Here is a 19278-nt window from a genome sequence, read left to right as displayed (position 1 = left end):
GAGTTTTGTAAAAATAATTTGAAACCTAAGGGAGTGTTTGTGTAATTTTTAAAACTTCAAGGGGTGTTAGTGTAAATAACTCTATTTGTAAATTGATAAGTTTATTCTTCCTAAGCCACCACAATGGATGAAGACCACATCCTAAATCATCTTCCTATAAGAAGTATAGAAATTTAACACCTTGTGCTAACGTTTAGATGACATAATGAGGCCGACAATGTATTAGTTCAATAAAACTTTATTTATATCAATTCAATTAGAAATAGTCACCATTTTAATTAGTACAACTTAAGATCAATAGTGAAGTCAGAAAATGTGTAATTTATGATAAAATTAGAGATAATTAAACTCATCCAATAGCACAATTCGTTATAATTTTCCGTACCATTTTCTTTCTCACAAAATAATGCTAATTCATATAAAAATTATACTTCAGAAATAATATTGTGTTCCAATTCTAACCATTTGAACATAAAATTAATCATCGATATATCAACTACATCAAAATTAGTATAAGAAAACATTAAAGAATTTCTTTTTGTTAAAGATATAGTTTTTAAAGTTGATGGAATAGAAAACTATGGAAATTGGCTTCTTTATGCCTCCTCAAGTTGGTCAGAAAAAATGGGTAAAATGCTGAAAGCAGAAGACTATTACAAGGATGTTATCATTGGCAGGTCTTAGTCGGCTCTACCCAATGATTAAGATTAGGGAGTTAAAAAAGGGTATTATTGGAATAATAGTGGGTGGGTGGGTGGGAACAATAAATTAATATTTTTTAGAATTTGGAAAAACATAAATAGTGGGTGGAAATTTACCATATTTAGCAACAACAAAAGTTGTATGTACCATTTGACCAAAAGAAAAAAGGTTGTACGTACCATTTAACTACTTTATCAAAAGAGGAAATTACCATATAACCAAGAAATTCTCTCTCTCTCACCCTTTTTTACTTGACAATTCAGAAAATCTATCGTGCCAGAAAAACTTGAATGTAAAATGACCGTATTTCAAGTTAATCACGTATTGTGATATATTTTAACTTTTCAATGCCACAATGAATATAAATAATAGACTTGGAATACCGTACGGTGGTGTCCCGTATCATGTAATGTAGGTTCTACCTTGGGAGATCTAACAATGACTGCAGAAATTTACTGGACCATTATTACTGCAGAGTTGCCGACTTTTCTGACATGTATAACATATATACTTCACTTTTTCTTTCACTCTGTCTGAATTTATTTGTGAAGAAACTCAGAACATCTCTCTCAGCCTCTCTCACCCATTTCCCATACCCAAAAAATGTCTTCGCCAAGCAAACGCCGTGAGATGGATTTGATGAAACTGTATATTTTCTCAAATATGCTTTTTTGTTGTTGTTTAGTTTTAGTTTTTTACTTGTTGTAATTAAATTTTTGTTTTTCTTGTCTTTGGTTTTGGTTGGTATGAACTAGGATGATGAGTGATTACAAGGTGGAGATGATCAATGACGGCATGCAAGAGTTTTATGTGGATTTCAATGGACCCAAAGAGAGTAAATCATCCGAACCCATATATGATATTCCCCCTTTTGTGTTTATTGTTTTGATGTCATCTCTGGTGGGTTCTATCCATGTTATGTCTTAAAGCTGTGTTCGTTTATGTTGATCATGTGAAAGTTGTTTTGGGTTTCAGATTTATAATGTTTTAGATAGAATTATAGTTACCAGCTACTGACCACATAAATAGTCTCCTCTCTGAAGTCTGAACTATTTCATTTAACCGTGGTTTTGGTTTGATATTTTTTTTGGGGATAAAAAGTTTGGGATTGATTTAGTTGTGGGAATTTACTTAATTTTTCGGAATGAACTGATCTGGCTACTGATGCTTGTTTAAATATCTGAATTCCAATTTAGATTAGGATGTGATTTTAGAGTTTTAACTTAGACTTCTCTCTACTGCTTGTGCATAAATGGGCGGCAAGTTTCTTGTTTTCTGGTTTTCTTCAACAGGATGAAGTTTTGACATACTTGCTTTCGAGTAATATGGAAATTGAATGAAAGGTGGGCCTTTTCTTTTCTTTTTTTCCCCTTTTTTGGATGCAATGTGGCAGGTCCGTATCAGGGAGGTGTCTGGAGGATAAGGGTGGAGCTACCAGATGCTTATCCTTACAAATCTCCATCTGTTGGCTTTGTCAACAAAATTTACCACCCAAATGTTGATGAAATGTGAGTTGGAAGATGCTGAAAATTTCGTACTTTGGCTTTGTTTGAGTTGTATTTTACTTTATTATAGAATAGTTTGTAAAACTTGAATATTGTGCAAGGCTTTGTACTTAAGTCTGGCTAATGGTGATTTTTTGAGTTCCAGGTCTGGATCAGTTTGTTTAGATGTTATCAACCAAACTTGGAGCCCCATGTTTGGTAGGCCTATACACGCTTTCTTGTGCATGTAAAATGATATGGTTTATATGGAGACCCGGATACTTTACTTTCAATTTTACTTTGTAGTTTTCTTTATAACTAGTGCTGCTACCTGGAGGAGACAAGGATTTACCTCTATTATTTCTTAACTTTTTTCCAGACCTGGTTAATGTGTTTGAAGTGTTTCTGCCCCAACTTCTTTTATATCCCAACCCATCGGATCCATTGAATGGAGAGGCAGCTGCTTTAATGATGCGTGATCGTTCTGCTTATGAACAAAGAGTAAAAGGTAGTAATTATTTGCAGCTTTTGTGAATTAAGTATATATTGGTTGCCTCTTGTAGGGCTTGCACTGACATGCTAGTGACTTCCTTTTAGTTCCTTTCTTTTGTTGTTGTTCACATATACAGCCTTAGTTGCAGAAGTCAGAGGAGGATTTTGAAATCATAACTGGACTGTTTTTAAAAAAGTTTTGAAGGTCGTGAATCTGTGATGTTTAAACATATAAGCTTTGCTGTAGGTTTATTGGATCAATTAAAACTGGTTTAAAATGTTATGAAATTTCACTCTGCAATAGTCATATTAAGTGGAAAATACTTGAGATGTTAAGGTTTACATGAGTTCAAATCAATAGCTGTGTTTTAAGACTTGTGACACCTTTTAATCCAACTTTTGAAGGACTCCAGATGTCAAATGACACCAGCAGTATCCTCTTCAAAGCTTTGAATTCCTTAGAACATTAGTCATGTGCAAATAAATAGTAAATCTTAGATGTATCAAGTGTATGCTTTTGAAACTTCTATACCTCACATATATTTAAGACTTTTGATACTATAAAACAATAATGTGGAAGATAGCTTCTACATTGAGCCTTGAGGATCAGATATTACTGTCCATTCTGCAGTTGCTTGAAGGATTAAGGATATGTCCGTTACTGCATCTAATGGAAAAATGGATGCAGTTGTAAAGGGGTTGGGAAATGTAATCCAATTTTATCTGTTCTGAGATATTGATCCCCACTGAGGAACAAAGTTGATAGTTGTTTTCAGCACAAGATTTTTAGGAATTCTTCAGATAAATTTGTTCTCTGAAGTCTGAACCCCACAGAGCATGACAAAATGTAGGGTTTGCATAAAGTTGGCAGCACAATTCTATTATGTTTGTATATCGCCACGGGATGATGATGAACAGGTGATGAGAATACACGGATGGTTGGAGCCCAACTAGCTGATGTCTTGGAAGTCACAATATTGGTTTTTGGAATTAGTACATGAGAGCTTAAAATTTCACGTTTTGTTGGTCTTCAGTTTTGGCCGAAAATGTTAAGAGTTGTAGCAAATTAAAAGATCTCTAGAATCGGCATTTTATCAGATATGAGGATTAGGATCACGAGTCTAAGAATTTTCAAGACGAAAAATAGCTTGCAGTAGACCCGTCATGCTTACAAACTTCCTGTTACTCAACTCCTTTTGCTCATCTGTAATTCATAAGTAATTGTTCATACAAGTTCGCAGCACCAAATACAAATCATAAGATCACTGCTTTCAACATCCCTACTTAAATCTATTTAACGGCGTGTCATTCTGCTTTATGTTCATTGTTTGTACGTATTTTTCTGATTATTCTTTGTAACTTACAGAGTATTGTGAGAAGTATGCAAAGCCAGAAGACATAGGTGGTGCTCCAGAGGAGAAATCAAGTGATGATGAGGATCTGAGTGAAGATGAATATGACTCCAGTGATGATGCAGTTGCAGGCCAAGCTGATCCATAGGTTCATAAACCCTGGTCCAGTTAATTCTCTGTTGTACCTGTACATTATATTGTACTCGATGCATGGAAAATTAAACCCCCCCCCCCCCCCCCCCCCCCCCCAAAAAAAAAAAAAAAAAAAAAAACTAAGGGCTTATGGAAAAATTCCTGCCCTTCTATGATTGTTGTCCATGGCGGTTGTGTAAATTAATCAACTATGATTTATTGTTTTCAATATTCATCTACTGTTTTGGACTGAAAGAGGTCATGTTCTGCTCAGCATATGCATGCTGACACATATGCAATAAGTGCATTCTGGTCCCTTATGGGTGAATGATATCTCCATGTGCATAATTACCAAACCATTGGATAGGATTTTGGATAAACTTGGGATCTTTTTCAATATTGAAATATATCACAAGAATAGGAGCACGTTTGGACTCGGGGTTTCTTTCAATATTGAATAAGAGCACTAGAATAAGAGCTGGTTGGTAATGGATGTTGAACAATGAACCTGGATTATAGAACTCGTCCGGAAAAATTAAAACAAGGAAATCCTAAAATTTAAATGAGGTAAGAACGGAAGTAATAGTCTCTAAATATATTTATATCTCGTATAAAAACAAGAAGCCCTTATAGCTCAGTGGTAGAGCGTTAGTCTTGTAAACTAAAGGTCCGTAGTTCGATCCTGCGTGAGGGCATCATGTGTTTTGTGATTTTTTTTTACCTACTTCAAATTCTTCCAGGTTACAAAAAAGTAGGTGTCACATCAAACAGTTAAAATTATACTTTCACAGTGGGGTCCACTTATATCAACAAAATGTGATGGATTGGTAACAACTAAGACATTACGGGGTCGTTTGGTACACAGGCTTGGCTTGGACTGGCTTGGATTAAATTTAGTACCACGTTTGTTTCATTTAATTCTAGTCTTAGATGGGATTGCTAATACCGGGCCCATCAAAAACACCTCCTTAGGAGGGGACTACTAATCCCATGTAAAAAGGGAGGATTAGCTAGTCCTATGTTTACCAATGTATGAGATGCATATATTATATTGTAATACTAATAACATATATTACTATTATTATTATTATTATTATTACATACACATATACTATAATATACATATATACATGTATATACACATATATACATATATAATATATATAAATACATATAGATATATACACATATATTATTATTATAATATACTCATATACACATACATAGTAATATTATAATAATAGCATACATGTATACATGTATATATGTAATATATATTATATTATATATTAATGTACATATATACACGTATATACATGTATATATAAACACATATATATATAATATATAAATACATATAGATATATACACGTATATTATTATTATAATATACCCATATACACATGCATATTAATATTATAATAATAGCATACATGTATATATGTAATATATATTATTATAATACATATATATAAGTATATATACATATATGTGTATATATTATACCCATGTATGTATTATAATATACATATACACACGTATATAGACATATACATTATATATTTATACTATATGTATATATATTATAATATACATATATACACGTATATACATGTATATTATTATTATAACATACCCATATATATTATCTATTATAATATACATATGTATATGTATATGTATTATACCCATGTATATATTATAATATATAGATACACCTATATACACATATATTATATACATGTATATACGTATATATATACGTATATGATAATATATAATATATATACATATGTATTTTGTAATATATATAATATATATGTATATATACATACATATATAATATACATATATACACATATATACATGTATATTATTATTATTATTATTATTATAACATACCCATATATATATATATTATATTATAATATACATACATATATATATAAATATATGTATATATGTATTATACCCATGTATATTATAATATACATATATACACCTATATACACTTATATATATGTATGTACGTTTATATTATTTAAAATATATAATATTATTATAATATACTTATATACATGTATATACATATATATTATATATATTATAAAATACATATATACATATATATAGATATTTTTGAAAAAATAAAAAAATTATAGTCCTAGTCCAAGCATACACCAAACGCAGGATAAGTGTTATCCAACTTAGACCAAGCCAAGCCAAGCCAAGTCAGTCCCTAAGCATAGTCCATGCCAAGACAGTACTGGTTTTATCCAAAAATAAATAATAGAGATGTATAATGTCAGGGTAATGTCAGTGATTGACAAATTGCTCCAACAGATTGTTCTTTTTCTTTTGGTCGTACTTTCTATGGAAAACAACCCACTAGAAAGGGTCACAAGGTGATCAAATGAAGGCTTACACTGTTTTCTCAGATTCTGGTAAAAGTCAGAGATATAATTCAAAGATCCTAAAAACCTCTGAAGTTGACTCTTATCAAGAATTTGATCAGGGAACTTATCAGCAAATTGAATAACTCGATCAATTGGAGAAATTTGAGATTGGCATATATTGAAACCAAGAAAACGAATATTGGTTTGGAATAACTTGATCTTTTTGGCAGAAACAACTACACCATTTTGCTTGACAATTTGAAGGAACTTATACAAATGTTTCCAATGTTGTTCTATAGACTCAGAAAAGATCAAAACATCATCAATATAAACAATCGAAAACTGACTGTAAGGATTGAATATATCATTCATGATATTCTGGAATTCACTAGGAGCATTTTTTAAACCAAAAGGCATTACATTCCATTCATAATGACCAAAAGGAGTGACAAATACAGTCTTATACCTGTCTGACTCATCTATTTGGATTTGCCAGAAACCACTTTTCATATCAAACTTAGAATAAACAACTGCTTTTTCTAATCGATTAATGAGATCTCTTTTATTAGGTATGGGATACCTAATCCATTCTAGGACCGCATTAAGAGGCTTGTAATTGATGACTAATCTTGGGACTCCTCTTTCTAATTCAGCATTTTTCTGAACATAAAAAGCAGGACACGACCAAGGAGACTTACTTTTACGAATTATTTTCTTTTGAAGTAACTCTTCAATTTCTTTCTTACAGAACTCCATCATTTCTTGACTCATTTGGATTGGCCTGGCTTTAGTAGGAATATTTTTCTCACTAAAGGTTTTGATATAAGGAAGACAGACGACATGTTGTTTCCTATACCAAAAGGCTGTGGGCAACTCAGAACAAATTTCTTCTTTTAATTTTTGTTCAAATTTCTGAATTTGCAACTGTAAGGAAGAACTAGCAAGCTGTTGTTCAATTCTTTTAAACTTAATTTCTTCTTTGAGGAAGTTCAACTGGTTAGTTTTTTGGGCGACTTGGAGGGACTTAGAAACTGACTGTTTTTGTAGAGCCTTCAGGTTATGCAACTCAGGTTTAGAAAGGAAACTAAACTTAACTTGCTCACCTAACTGGGTAGAGATAACACCGTCATATTCTACCTGGAAGGGGTAAAGCAGACTTATAAAAGGTAATCCTAAGATAACCTCATCAGTAATATTTTTAACTAAGACAAACGAAGTTTTAAAACAAACTTTGTTTTGGCAAATATGAGCTTTAGGTAACTCATAGTTCAACTGGAGAGATTTTCCTGAAGCAGTGCTTAGGGTTTCTCTAGACTTCTGATAATACTTAGTAGGAATCAAACCTTCTTGGATACAATTACGGTCGGCTCCTGAATCAAATAAGGCAACTGTGGTAAATTCAAAATCTTGGACAAATATCGTGACTTTTGAATACCATTTTCGAAAATTAACTTGTTTGATCAAATTGACAACTGGGATTTCATCATCAGAATCAGCGGGGCTATCTGACTGACTTCTGGGCTCTAAAGGCATTTTGCCTTTTCTAAGACTCTCTAAGTCTTGCTTAATTGTATTATTTTCAACTTGCAACTGATTACTGACTTGTCTTAAATCAGCTAATTCAGTTTTAACTAATTTGACTTCTGACTGGAGGTCTTGTAAGGTAACTTCTTTCTTTTTCTGGGTGAACTTTTCTATAGTAGTGGCTAAACTGACCGGTTGCGGTTTAGGATTACTAGGGTTTTCCTGACTGATGACTTTTCTTAATTTTTTCAAATAATCGGACTTTAACTCAGGATTTTCTACTCGGCTTATTAAGTCAATTAACAACTCTTCTTGTTCTTCCTGTTTTGTAAGAACAAAAATGGATTTTAGTCTATTACAACATTTATCGGTGCAACCAAATTGAATATCAGGGGAACTAGGCTGAGAATCTGAAGCTTGTTCAGAATCATATCCAGAACTGGCAACTAAGGTTTCGGGGCTACTTGTTTCAGAGTCTCGCAACTCTAAAACTTGGATCAACTTTTCTTTTTCTTCGGCTGAAATCTGCAATTGTTTAATAGCATCTTTAACTTTACACTCAGAAGCATAATGACCAAATTTTTGACATTTAAAACATTTTACTTTGGACTTATTGGTTTTGGGTCGACTTTTCTGGGCTTTTCTGGGGGCTTTAGACCAATTTTTCTTTTTAAAACTTTTTCTTTTCTTATAAAACTCATTATCACTTTTAACAGCAAAATGTTTTCTTTTGGAGGAAAATCGGCGTTTCCTAAGATGACTCGGCTTAGACTTATCTTTTCTGGAGGGCATCTAAGATTACTCAACTGATCATGGATCCTAGCAGGAGAAAGAAGATGAATATGAATATGGATATGCAGCAACTTAACTCAACATTCAAACTAATGCATATGCAGAAAATAATGCATATCTGAAAATACTAAAAATAGAAATAATTTAAAATAAAATTTTATTTATACTCACAAAGGGAGAGCAACTGCAACTCCAAACTTCACACAGTATTTACAAGGGTGATTTTCTCCAAAGAGTGTTTTAGAGAGAATCTATGAAACTGAAGAAAAGGGAAAATTACATTCTAAAATGTAATCTGCTTTCAACTGAGGCTGAAGCCTGAATTTAAAGATAACTTTCAACTATGGTTTACAAAACCAGGATAAAAAGTAACTATGGTTGGACAACTGTAGGAGCACGGTCATTCAACCTGATTCAACTTTTAGCAACTGTGGAGGTGACTTTTGACTTTTGCAGATGCTTTCGGCTTCTTTTGGTGATTTGTTAAAAGCAAACAGTGCTTTGTCTGCTGCTTTCGGTGATCTGACTAAAGTAAAAGCAGATGATGCTTTGTCTGCTGCTTTCACGTGGTTTGGCATCTTCTTTTGACAGAATGGTCTGTCGGCAATTACTTTTGTCGAGGCATGCAACTGGAGCAATTATGGAGAGGATTCCCCTAGATCATAAGCATCATAGGGATCCTGGCTGTCATCATACCAAGACTTTGGCTTGATAGGGCTCTGTATGGGCTGGCAACTAGATGACGAGGGAGAGTCATTGTCCTCATCATCATCCATCTGGGAGGCCTGGATGATCAGCTGGCGTGCAATTTCCTGTAATTCTGCTTTAGATTTTCCTTCAACTGACAAGGAAGATCTGACAGAACCTGCAGGTGATACTGGACGAGGAACTGGCTCCCGGGGGAGGTCATTGTAGACATACTTGGCAATTCGGTCAACTTCAAATTTATCCCACCACTTGACAGAGAATTGGCGGGCAAATACACGGGTATCCTTGGTAATTCTATAGGACCACTTGAGAATCCAAGGAACCTTATATCTGGCAATAAAAAGCAACTGTTTGGGGAAAAATAAATCAACTAAAGAGAACTTGGCTTTTCTGGCGTAATGATGGATTAACTCAAGAACTGAGGCTGGTAGTATTTCATCAACTGGGCCATATTTTTCCCACCAGTGAAGAAACCAGTAGGGGAAAGGGCTTTTGAACTTATTATCAAAATTAATAAACCAGGAATGACTAAAATCTTCAGATTGATGAAGGAAAATAGTATACCAGGCTTCAATATAATCAGAATAATTATATTGTAATTTTGACTTAAGGACTTTCAACTCATAAGGGTGACTACTGAAAGATTCTTAACTTACAATTTTATGAATATACAAAGAATGATAAAGAATGGTTTCAGGATGATCCCGATCCTTTATCGGTTTGATTTCAACTGATTGTGTCTCAAGTAATATATCTCTATAATACTTGAGGGACTTATACGGACTTTGGGGCATATAATGAAATCCAGGAGGGAAATAGTGTTTGGCAATTTCTACTGGATTTGCATGGATATCATACAGGGACTCGATGACAAATAAATGGGAATTACTTTTAGGCAAATAGGGAGACGATTTTTTGTACGCAACTGAGGGACCAGCAGGGATGTCAACTGAGAAGGGATCATAACTGGAAACTAAAGTGGATTGATAACTGGGACGTATTTGGCCAACTGTTGATCCTAAAGAGGAAAATCTGTTTGCAACTGAGATTGGCGTGGCAACTGATAAAGGAGGGCAACCAGGATAGGGAACTATCTGTTTGGGCAACTCTGGCTTAGGCTGACTCATTGATGAAGGAAGGACTCGGAGCGACTGGGATGACTTGGGCGACTCAGAAGGCTTACTTTGACTGACTGAGGCTTTCTGTTTGTCTTTTTTGGGTGCCATTGTGCATCTTGCAAGAATTCTCGAGTGAGAAAATCAGGGACTGAATTTTCACTACCTTTTAAATATTCAATATCAAAATCAAATATACTTAAAATACTTTGCCATCGTGCAAAAATCTGTTTAGATGCAATGTTTTGAACATCTTTTTCTAAAACATGTTTTGCAGACTTACAATCAACTCTGATTAAAAACTTTTGATTAAGCAAATCATCTTGAAATTTACTAATGCATAATACAATAGCTAATATTTCTTTTTTAATGGTACTATAATTATGCTACGACTGTGTCCAAGTTCCAGAATGGAAACGAACAATTTGTTCTGGAGATTTTGGACTGACTTTTTGCTTAAGAATGCCACCATAACCAATGTCAGAGGCATCTGTTTCAACTATTTTGAAAGAATCGACTGAAGGAATACCAAGACAGGGAAGTGTCTTGACATGAGACTTGATCTGTTTGACAATTTCAGTGTGTATGGACGACCAAGGAGGAGGATTAATTTGCAATCTATCAAATAAAGGCTTACACTGTTTTCTCAGATTCTGGTAAAAGTCAGAAATATAATTCAAAGATCCTAAAAACCTCTGAAGTTGACTCTTATCAAGAATTTGATCAGGGAACTTATCAGCAAATTGAATAACTCGATCAATTGGAGAAATTTGAGATTGGCATATATTGAAACCAAGAAAACGAATATTGGTTTGGAATAACTTGATCTTTTTGGCAGAAACAACTAAACCATTTTGCTTGACAATTTGAAGGAACTTATACAAATGTTTCCAATGTTGTTCTATAGACTCAGAAAAGATCAGAACATCATCAATATAAACAATCGAAAACTGACTGTAAGGATTGAATATATCATTCATGATATTCTGGAATTCACTAGGAGCATTTTTTAAACCAAAAGGCATTACATTCCATTCATAATGACCAAAATGAGTGACAAATGCAGTCTTATACCTGTCTGACTCATCTATTTGGATTTGCCAGAAACTACTTTTCATATCAAACTTAGAATAAACAACTGCTTTTTCTAATCGATTAATGAGATCTCTTTTATTAGGTATGGGATACCTAATCCATTCTAGGACCGCATTAAGAGGCTTGTAATTGATGACTAATCTTGGGACTCCTCTTTCTAATTCAGCATTTTTCTGAACATAAAAAGCAGGACACGACCAAGGAGACTTACTTTTACGAATTATTTTCTTTTGAAGTAACTCTTCAATTTCTTTCTTACAGAACTCCATCATTTCTTGACTCATTTGGATTGGCCTGGCTTTAGTAGGAATATTTTTCTCACTAAAAGTTTTGATATAAGGAAGACAGACGACATGTTGTTTCCTATACCAAAAGGCTGGCTGAACCTGGGAACTATCAAAACTGAGACTGAGAGGGGCTCAAAGCCCCAAGATTGCTGCATGCTGTACATATTAAGATAAGATGGTGATTGCTTACTGTTGAGTGCCAGTTGCAAAATCAAAATGCCAATCGCCAACTGGACTGTGATTCAGGTGTTTATATCTGAGGCATTTAAACATGTGAAAGCAAAACACCAAGATGGGATTTTTCTTTTTTTCTTTCCAAAGCTGAATTGAGCAAATGGGCACTAAATGCTGTCATACTTTTCATATTTCAGATATGTGATTTTGTCTACCATTCTCTTTCTGGGTCCAAATGCATCTAACGGTCAAAAATTGTCTACACGACTGACCGTAGCTCCGTCGCATTGCAACACTTTCTATTTATAACAGAATAATGCCTCCAAGAATGGCAATGGAGCATGAGTTGCTTGGTTATTTTCCAAGAGGCCCCAGCATTTACCATGAATTCTAACAAGACTTCATCATGGACATAAATTTATTATGTCTGGACTAATTCCAAAAACAAGAACTGTGACTTCCAAGACATCAGCTACTTGGGCTCCAGGCATCCCAATGCATTCTCATCACCTATTCATCATCATCCAGTGGCTATATTCAAACAGAAGAGAGTTGTACTGCCAATTCTTTGTTATGCAAACCCTATATCAAGCTTTGAGTGGTTCCGACTTCAGACGACAAATTTCTCCGAAGAATTCCTAGAAAACTTGTGCAGAAAACAACAGTCCACTTTGATCCTCAGTGGGATCAAAATATCTCATAACAGATAAAATTGGATTACATTTCCCGACACCCTCACAACTGCATCCATTTTTCCATTAGATGCAGTAACTGATGTATCCTAAATCCTTCCAGCAACTGCAGAATGGGCAGCAATATCTGACCCTCAAGGTTCAAAGAAGAAGCTATCTTCCACATTATTGTTTTATGTTATCAAAAGTCTTAAATATGTGTGAGGTAGAGAAGTTTCAAAAGCGTACACCTGATACAGGTAAGATTTACTATTTATTTGCACACGACTAGTTTTCTAAGGAATTCATTATTTATTTGCACATATTACTAGTTTTCTAAGGAATTCAAACCTTCGAAGAGAATACTGCTGATCTCATTTGACATCTGGAGTTAAAAACCAAACTTGGATAAAAAGGTGCCACAAGTCTTGGAAACACAGCTATTGATTTAAACTCTAAGTAAACCTTAAAATCTCCAATATTTTCCACTTAATATGACTATTGCAGAGTGAAATTTCATAACACTTTAAAACCAGTTTTAAGTGTTCTAATAAACTACAGTAAAGCTTATATGTTTAAACATCACAGATTCATGACCTTCAAAACTTTCTTAAAAACAGTCCAGTTATGATTTTGAAATCCTCCTCTGCCTCCTGCAACGAAGGCTGTATATGCGAACAACGAAAAAAGGAAGGAACTAAAGTAAGTCTCAAGCATGTCAGTGCAAGCCATACAAGAGGCAACCAATATATACTCAATTCAAAAAAGCTGCAAATAATTACTACCTTTTACTCTTTGTTCATAAGCAGAACGATCATGCATAGCAGCTGCCTCTCCATTCAATGGATCCAATGGGTTGGGATATAAAAGAAGTTGGGGCAGAAACACTTCAAACACATGAACCAGGTCTGGCACAAATTTAAGAAATAATTGAGGTAAATTCTTGTCTCCTCCAGGTAGCAGCATTAGTTATAAGGAAAACATCAAAGTAAAATTGAAAGTAAATTATCTTGGCCACCAATAGATGGAAATTTATAAGGATAGGCATCTGTAGCTCCACCCTTATCCTCCAGACACCTCCCTGATAAGGACCTGCCACTTCGCATCCGAAAAAAGGAAAAGAAAAAAAAAGAAGAAGAAAAGGCCCACCTTTCATTCAATTTCCATATTACTCAGAAGCAAAGTATGTATAAACTCCATCCTGTTGAAGAGAACCAGAAAACAAGAAACTTGCTCCCATTTATGCTCAAGCAGTAGAGAGAAATCTAAGTTTAAAATCTACATCACATCCTAATTTAAATTGGAATTTAGACATTTAAACAAACATCAGTTAAAATAGAAAAATTAAGTAAATCCCACAACTAAATCAATCCAAAACATTTTGGCAAAAAAATCACAGACACCCCATAGGTAATTCAGAGTATATAAATAATTCTATCCAAAACAAAGATATATCTAAAACCCAAAACAACTATCACATGATCAACGTAAAAGAACATAGCTTTAAGAACACCAAGAAAGGATGAGGCAGACAAATGTTATTCACATAAACATAAGAATAAAGGATGTTATGGGAAAGGAATGGATTCTCTTTCAGACTAAAAATTGGTATAGAAAATCTCTCTGAATGGGGTATGCATCTGTTTTAATTCAGACTTTTGTATAAACTCTAGAGTAAATCTGCTTACAAAAGAAAAATTATGGAATCTATGGTGAAGTATGAATTTGAACATTTGCAAGAAGCCTGGTGATCTTGCTAAGAGTTTCACGAGCAGCTACGGTGTCATGGTGATCTTCACCACAGATTGAAGTTCTGATAAAAAGAGCCTTCCTAATTAGATCATCAGCTATGTCAAACTGTCCCCCTCTAAGCATTAGCTTTGCCCTAGTTTCTAGGACTGTGGCTCTCGACAGCGCAAGCTCCTGCCAAAGGTAAGGATTCAACTGAGCATTAGTCGGGATCGGCCTCCAACAAAGTGATTTATCCAGCCACTTCTCAACAGGCGTAACAAATGCTTGGTCTGCTGCTTCCAGGGCATTGGTGCAGAGGCGGAGGAGCTCTAGAGCAGCATTGCAACGAGAGAATGTAATGAAGGTCCGTATTGCAAGAGGCAAAACCACTTCCTTGACAAGGTATAACAGATCTGACACCTTAAGCTCAACAACTATAGGGTCATGACTAAATCCAAATGTCAAGAAACAGGCTGCCCAGATATGTTCCGAGTGTTGAGATATTGATCCACGAGTGATGACAGCTTGAACCATGGCTTGTGCAACTCCAGTCAGTACTCTCTTGCGAGCATATAGCTTGATGAGTTCATGGAAATGGATATGGTCTTGCCTGGTACTGCTTCTAGCAATATTAAACCTTACCAACATGGAAGTTGCTTCTGCTGCTGATTTTTTGGTGTATGATGTAGCGAAGCCACAAGTTAAAGAACGCAGTAACTTTCTCCACAACCAGGTCCCTTGATGCTTTTCTGGTATCTTGTGAGCAGCTAGGGCTAATAAAGAAACTGGAATTGCGGTTGGTGCAAACCAAGTACTTGCCTGGACCATTCTGGTTGCCAAGCTCCTTGGTCCATCCGCATGATCAAAAATTGAGAAACACACCTCGACGAGTTGCAGAAGGAAAGTGTGTCGCCTCAACGAATTAACCTCCCTGCCACTCCATGAAAACTCTTTTAAGGGCATTCTATTAGTGGTTTCCAATAGCTTACTTGGAAGAATGGGCAGCTCGGACAATATTGCACCTACAATTGCAAGTCCCAACGTTGACCGTCCCACTTTCTCCTCAATAGCTCGTAAAGCATCCAATTCTTCATTTTCTGTGTATTCTTTTACACTACCCTGCATTAGCGACATTGCCTCAGCCCCAGATAAGTATGAAAGTTTCAAAGGCTCCAAATTCATCACAGAAGGAAGGCGTGTGGAAATTATTATGTGTGTCTCTCCACCAAAACGGGGAAGAAGATCCATTACAAGTTTGTGATCCCACCAATCCTTTTCACTTTCTAAGTTATCAATCACCACCAAAAAGGGCATGTTTCTCATGAGTTCTCTGCGTACTCTAGCTATGGCTGCCTCTTCCTGATCTTCAAAGCTTTTGATCCTGTTTTTGTCCAAGCAATTTTCAACCCCAACATCAACTTCTAAGAACGACCAGAGATTCAGATAATTTTGTCTAATATACCTACTTTCCCCTCCTACCCACAAAACCATCTTGTACCTCTGGTGATATCTGTAAGCAAATTCAAGAAGAAGCTCTGTCTTGCCAATTCCTGAGTCCCCAGACACACAAGCAATCCCCTTCCCATACAAAATCTTCGTTGATCTTTTTCTCCTTGCATATCTTGCACCACTTTTTGGCTTTGATTGGTGCTTTTTTTGAGGAAGCTCAGTGCTTTGCATCTCAATCTCTTTTTCTGACTCCTTCCAGACAACTGGTTCTTTTCCTTTTCTGCTGCCAATCTCCAATTTGCGTTCCCTTCGCCTTTCATCAAATGAACTGCTCCTACCCCACCCAATTGTCAAGTTCTTTCGCCTAGGCCTAGCCTTAAGCTCAAAATAATCTCTTTCTGCATCTCCACTGACATCGCCAAAAAGTATGAATTCCAGCTCAGAAAGTTCCTTCTTCCTACCAACAAAATTCTCATTTCGAGGGAATGGGAACTCCTCTTTCTCCACCTTCTCTCTCCACTTGCTCAATCGGTCTACAACACTTCTCCTCCCTAATCTGATTGCTAATAATGTCACAGCCCTTAATATACAATCTCTCCAGTTACCATCCTGAGCTTCCAATTTCCATTCATCGACCCGAGAGAGGCTATGAACAGCTTCTTTCCACTCCTTCTCCAACCCTCCATACAAAATCCATAACTCTCCACCATGTTTTTCCCACAGCTCTCCTCTCTTCTCAACTATATCCCTGACAAGGCAATCACCTGGAGTCAAGTCAAAGAATATTGGAACCAAGGTCTTCTTGCTAGAGAAAAATCGCAGTTCCTCAATGGTGTATGGATTTCTGAACGACTTCCTTGTTAAGATGACAATCCCAAAAGAAGAAACATCCATGGCCCTCTCAACAATTCCGTGTTTACGGGAATTCCTACATCGGGATCTGTCAGATACAAAACAACTCATCCCCTGAACTTCCAACTCAACTCGGAGCCAATTAGCAAACCTCAGCAACGAAGGTTTCCGGCCATGTAAACCTATGAAGACGTCACAGCTCCTCAGCCTGTTAGAGGTTAGTGAAACTGGACCCGATGTATGTGGGGCTCCATAATTTCTTGCATGCTTTTTCTGCCTTTCTCTTTGCCCAGAATAATCATAACCACGGGCATGGCTGTGACTAGATAGAACGCTGTTAGAAATGCCCGTTGAGGAAGATACACGGTCAAACTTCTGAAAATCACCTGATACGGAAGCAGCTGGGGCAAGCGACATGGTTGACAATTTATATCTGACATTTGCTAAAGATTCAAGGTCTGGAATTCCGGAGCTGGAACTAAGGGGATCTGTACTTAACAGAATGCTGTCACATGGAGCCTCAGACCTTGTTGATTCAGATAGTTGAAAAGATGGTGATCTCGGGGAGAAGAAGGGCGACTGATTTGCTGAAAAGAATGTTGAAGATGATGTTGACATATTCCTAGAAGTTGTAGCCGGTAAGGAACAGAACCTGGAGCTATCATCTCCAATATCCATATCTACAAACTTTCCCACTTCCTAAATTACTTAAATCCAGTGGATTCACATAAGCTATGCAGAGCCACTCTGAAATGGAAGGCGTGGCTTTAATCAGTTGAATAATTTTCTCCAACACTGGAAGAACAGTATATATGTTCAACAGGAAAAGACAAATGGAAGTATAAAAATTCACGCTACACAGTGAACCAACAAAGGAAGACTAAGACAGCAGCAGATTATATGCCTGAAGCCGACTTCCAGCTTGTGGAAAACGTGTTCTGTTCCTCAATATTTTATATTTTTTCCTTTTTTTCACAGGAAACAGAACTTTATTAAGAAAAATTGAAACAACACAAATACATTGAACCATATGTCAACCTAAAAGACTCAAGAGAAAAAGATGGGAATTTCACCCCCAAAAAAAAATAGAAAAGATGAGAACAGAAAAGGAGACTCAAGGTAACCTTTTACTCTTACTCTAAAGCAGAAAGAAGAAAAAAAAAAAAAAAAACAGGATAACACAAAACACCAGAATCTGGAAACTAAATAATCAAACTTCTCCATATTCGAAGGCAAGGAAAAAAAGGAAAAAAAATGCATTCAAGCGATATAGTAGTGGAAAAACATCTACAATGGAACCCCAAAATATATCAAAAGCAAAAAGTCAATACTTAATTAAGCAGAAAAAAATTACCGGCAGCCAAAACTGCCGCAAAGTTACGCTTCTATGGTCCATATAACCCAATTGAAGCATATTATTCATCTATATACAGAGAGAACCCACTTCCTAAAATCGAAGAAACAAAAGAAGATAAGAACCATGATAAAGGATTGTTTTTGAGGCATTACAGATCCAAAGTAATAAATAAGCTTTAAACCAAAGGACCATTTCTCGAACAAACTTAATAGAATAATACAGAATGGAATAGAAAAATATTTCCTTCATAAATTCAGATCTGGATACTTACCAGGATTCAAATCTACAACATGGTGGCAAAGAATCCATCTTTTGGCTTCAAATCAAACAACCGAGTTCCACAAAATGAATGATAACCCCAAAAAAGTTCAAATTTGGGCAACTCAAATCTCTGAAAATGAGTACAATGAAGTTAAGCCAAACCTGTAGAGAGAGAAAGCAACTGAGACGTAGAAATATATAATTGCCCAAAAGGCCAAAAACACAGAAAGGAAAGTATCTTTAGGCCAAAGGTCAAGATTTTTCATTCAGAAGAGAAAGTTTTGACACAATGCAATCAGTGTGCAATTGAAATTATTGGCATTTAAGATATATACCTTTTACAGACACACGATTTTTCAGCCCAAAAATAAAAAAGTTAAAGACAAAGTGAAGATTTTTCGTGAAAGTAAATGAATCCTCAATATTGGCTTACCTCTTTTAATGGCCGAAAAGAGAAGGAAAAGAAAAAAATCTGAGAGGTCTCTGACTCTGGAACTGTTCAACTCACTCTTTTCAATGCCTAACTAAACTAAACGAAACTCTCCAGCTTTGTTTCTCTCTCTAAAAGTCACTGTGGTGTCTGAGGGACTGAGGAACTGGTCTGAAATGAAAGGAACACCGTTGGAGTGAGGAAAAAAGGTGGGCCCCAAAGAAGAGATCTGACGAGGTACGCCTGGTAGGCTCCATGTTCCCCTTTTATTGCT

General features: G+C 35.6%; 2 protein-coding genes and 1 non-coding gene across 7 annotated transcripts; 2 read left to right on the top strand and 1 right to left on the bottom strand.

Moving 5' to 3' along the window:
- LOC18775950 (ubiquitin-conjugating enzyme E2 4) lies at window positions 1217–4397 on the top strand. The gene is made up of 6 exons (XM_007209596.2): window positions 1217–1349; window positions 1458–1537; window positions 2096–2210; window positions 2353–2405; window positions 2566–2694; window positions 4045–4397. Exons 1-6 carry the CDS (start codon window positions 1306–1308, stop codon window positions 4176–4178), a joined length of 555 nt encoding a protein of 184 aa, XP_007209658.1. The 5' UTR covers window positions 1217–1305; the 3' UTR covers window positions 4179–4397.
- Window positions 4786–4857, top strand: TRNAT-UGU. Its single transcript has one exon. It is a non-coding gene; the product is annotated as a tRNA-Thr (tRNA).
- On the bottom strand, window positions 12249–19278 carry LOC18777711. 5 transcript variants are annotated; one of them, XR_002271882.1, is made up of 4 exons: window positions 19008–19278; window positions 18585–18736; window positions 13710–14125; window positions 12249–13589 (listed from the first exon to the last, which is right to left on the bottom strand). XR_002271882.1 is itself a non-coding variant. In XM_007209012.2 (3 exons), the coding sequence occupies exon 3, from the start codon at window positions 17632–17634 to the stop codon at window positions 14632–14634; it is 3003 nt and encodes a 1000-aa protein (XP_007209074.1). In that variant the 5' UTR covers window positions 17635–17703; window positions 18585–18736; window positions 19008–19267; the 3' UTR covers window positions 14450–14631. The 5 variants fall into 5 exon arrangements, 3 of the variants coding, with proteins under 3 accessions (XP_007209074.1, XP_020420430.1, XP_020420429.1); XR_002271883.1 differs by having other exon boundaries at window positions 13710–14022; XM_007209012.2 differs by lacking the exons at window positions 12249–13589; window positions 13710–14125 and adding an exon at window positions 14450–17703 and having other exon boundaries at window positions 19008–19267.

This window comes from Prunus persica, chromosome G5 (genome assembly GCF_000346465.2).
Source record: "Prunus persica cultivar Lovell chromosome G5, Prunus_persica_NCBIv2, whole genome shotgun sequence".
Classification (NCBI taxonomy): Eukaryota; Viridiplantae; Streptophyta; class Magnoliopsida; order Rosales; family Rosaceae; genus Prunus; species Prunus persica.
The sequence above is the reverse complement of the archived record's forward strand: the minus strand, read 5'-3'. Positions and strand labels throughout refer to the sequence as shown.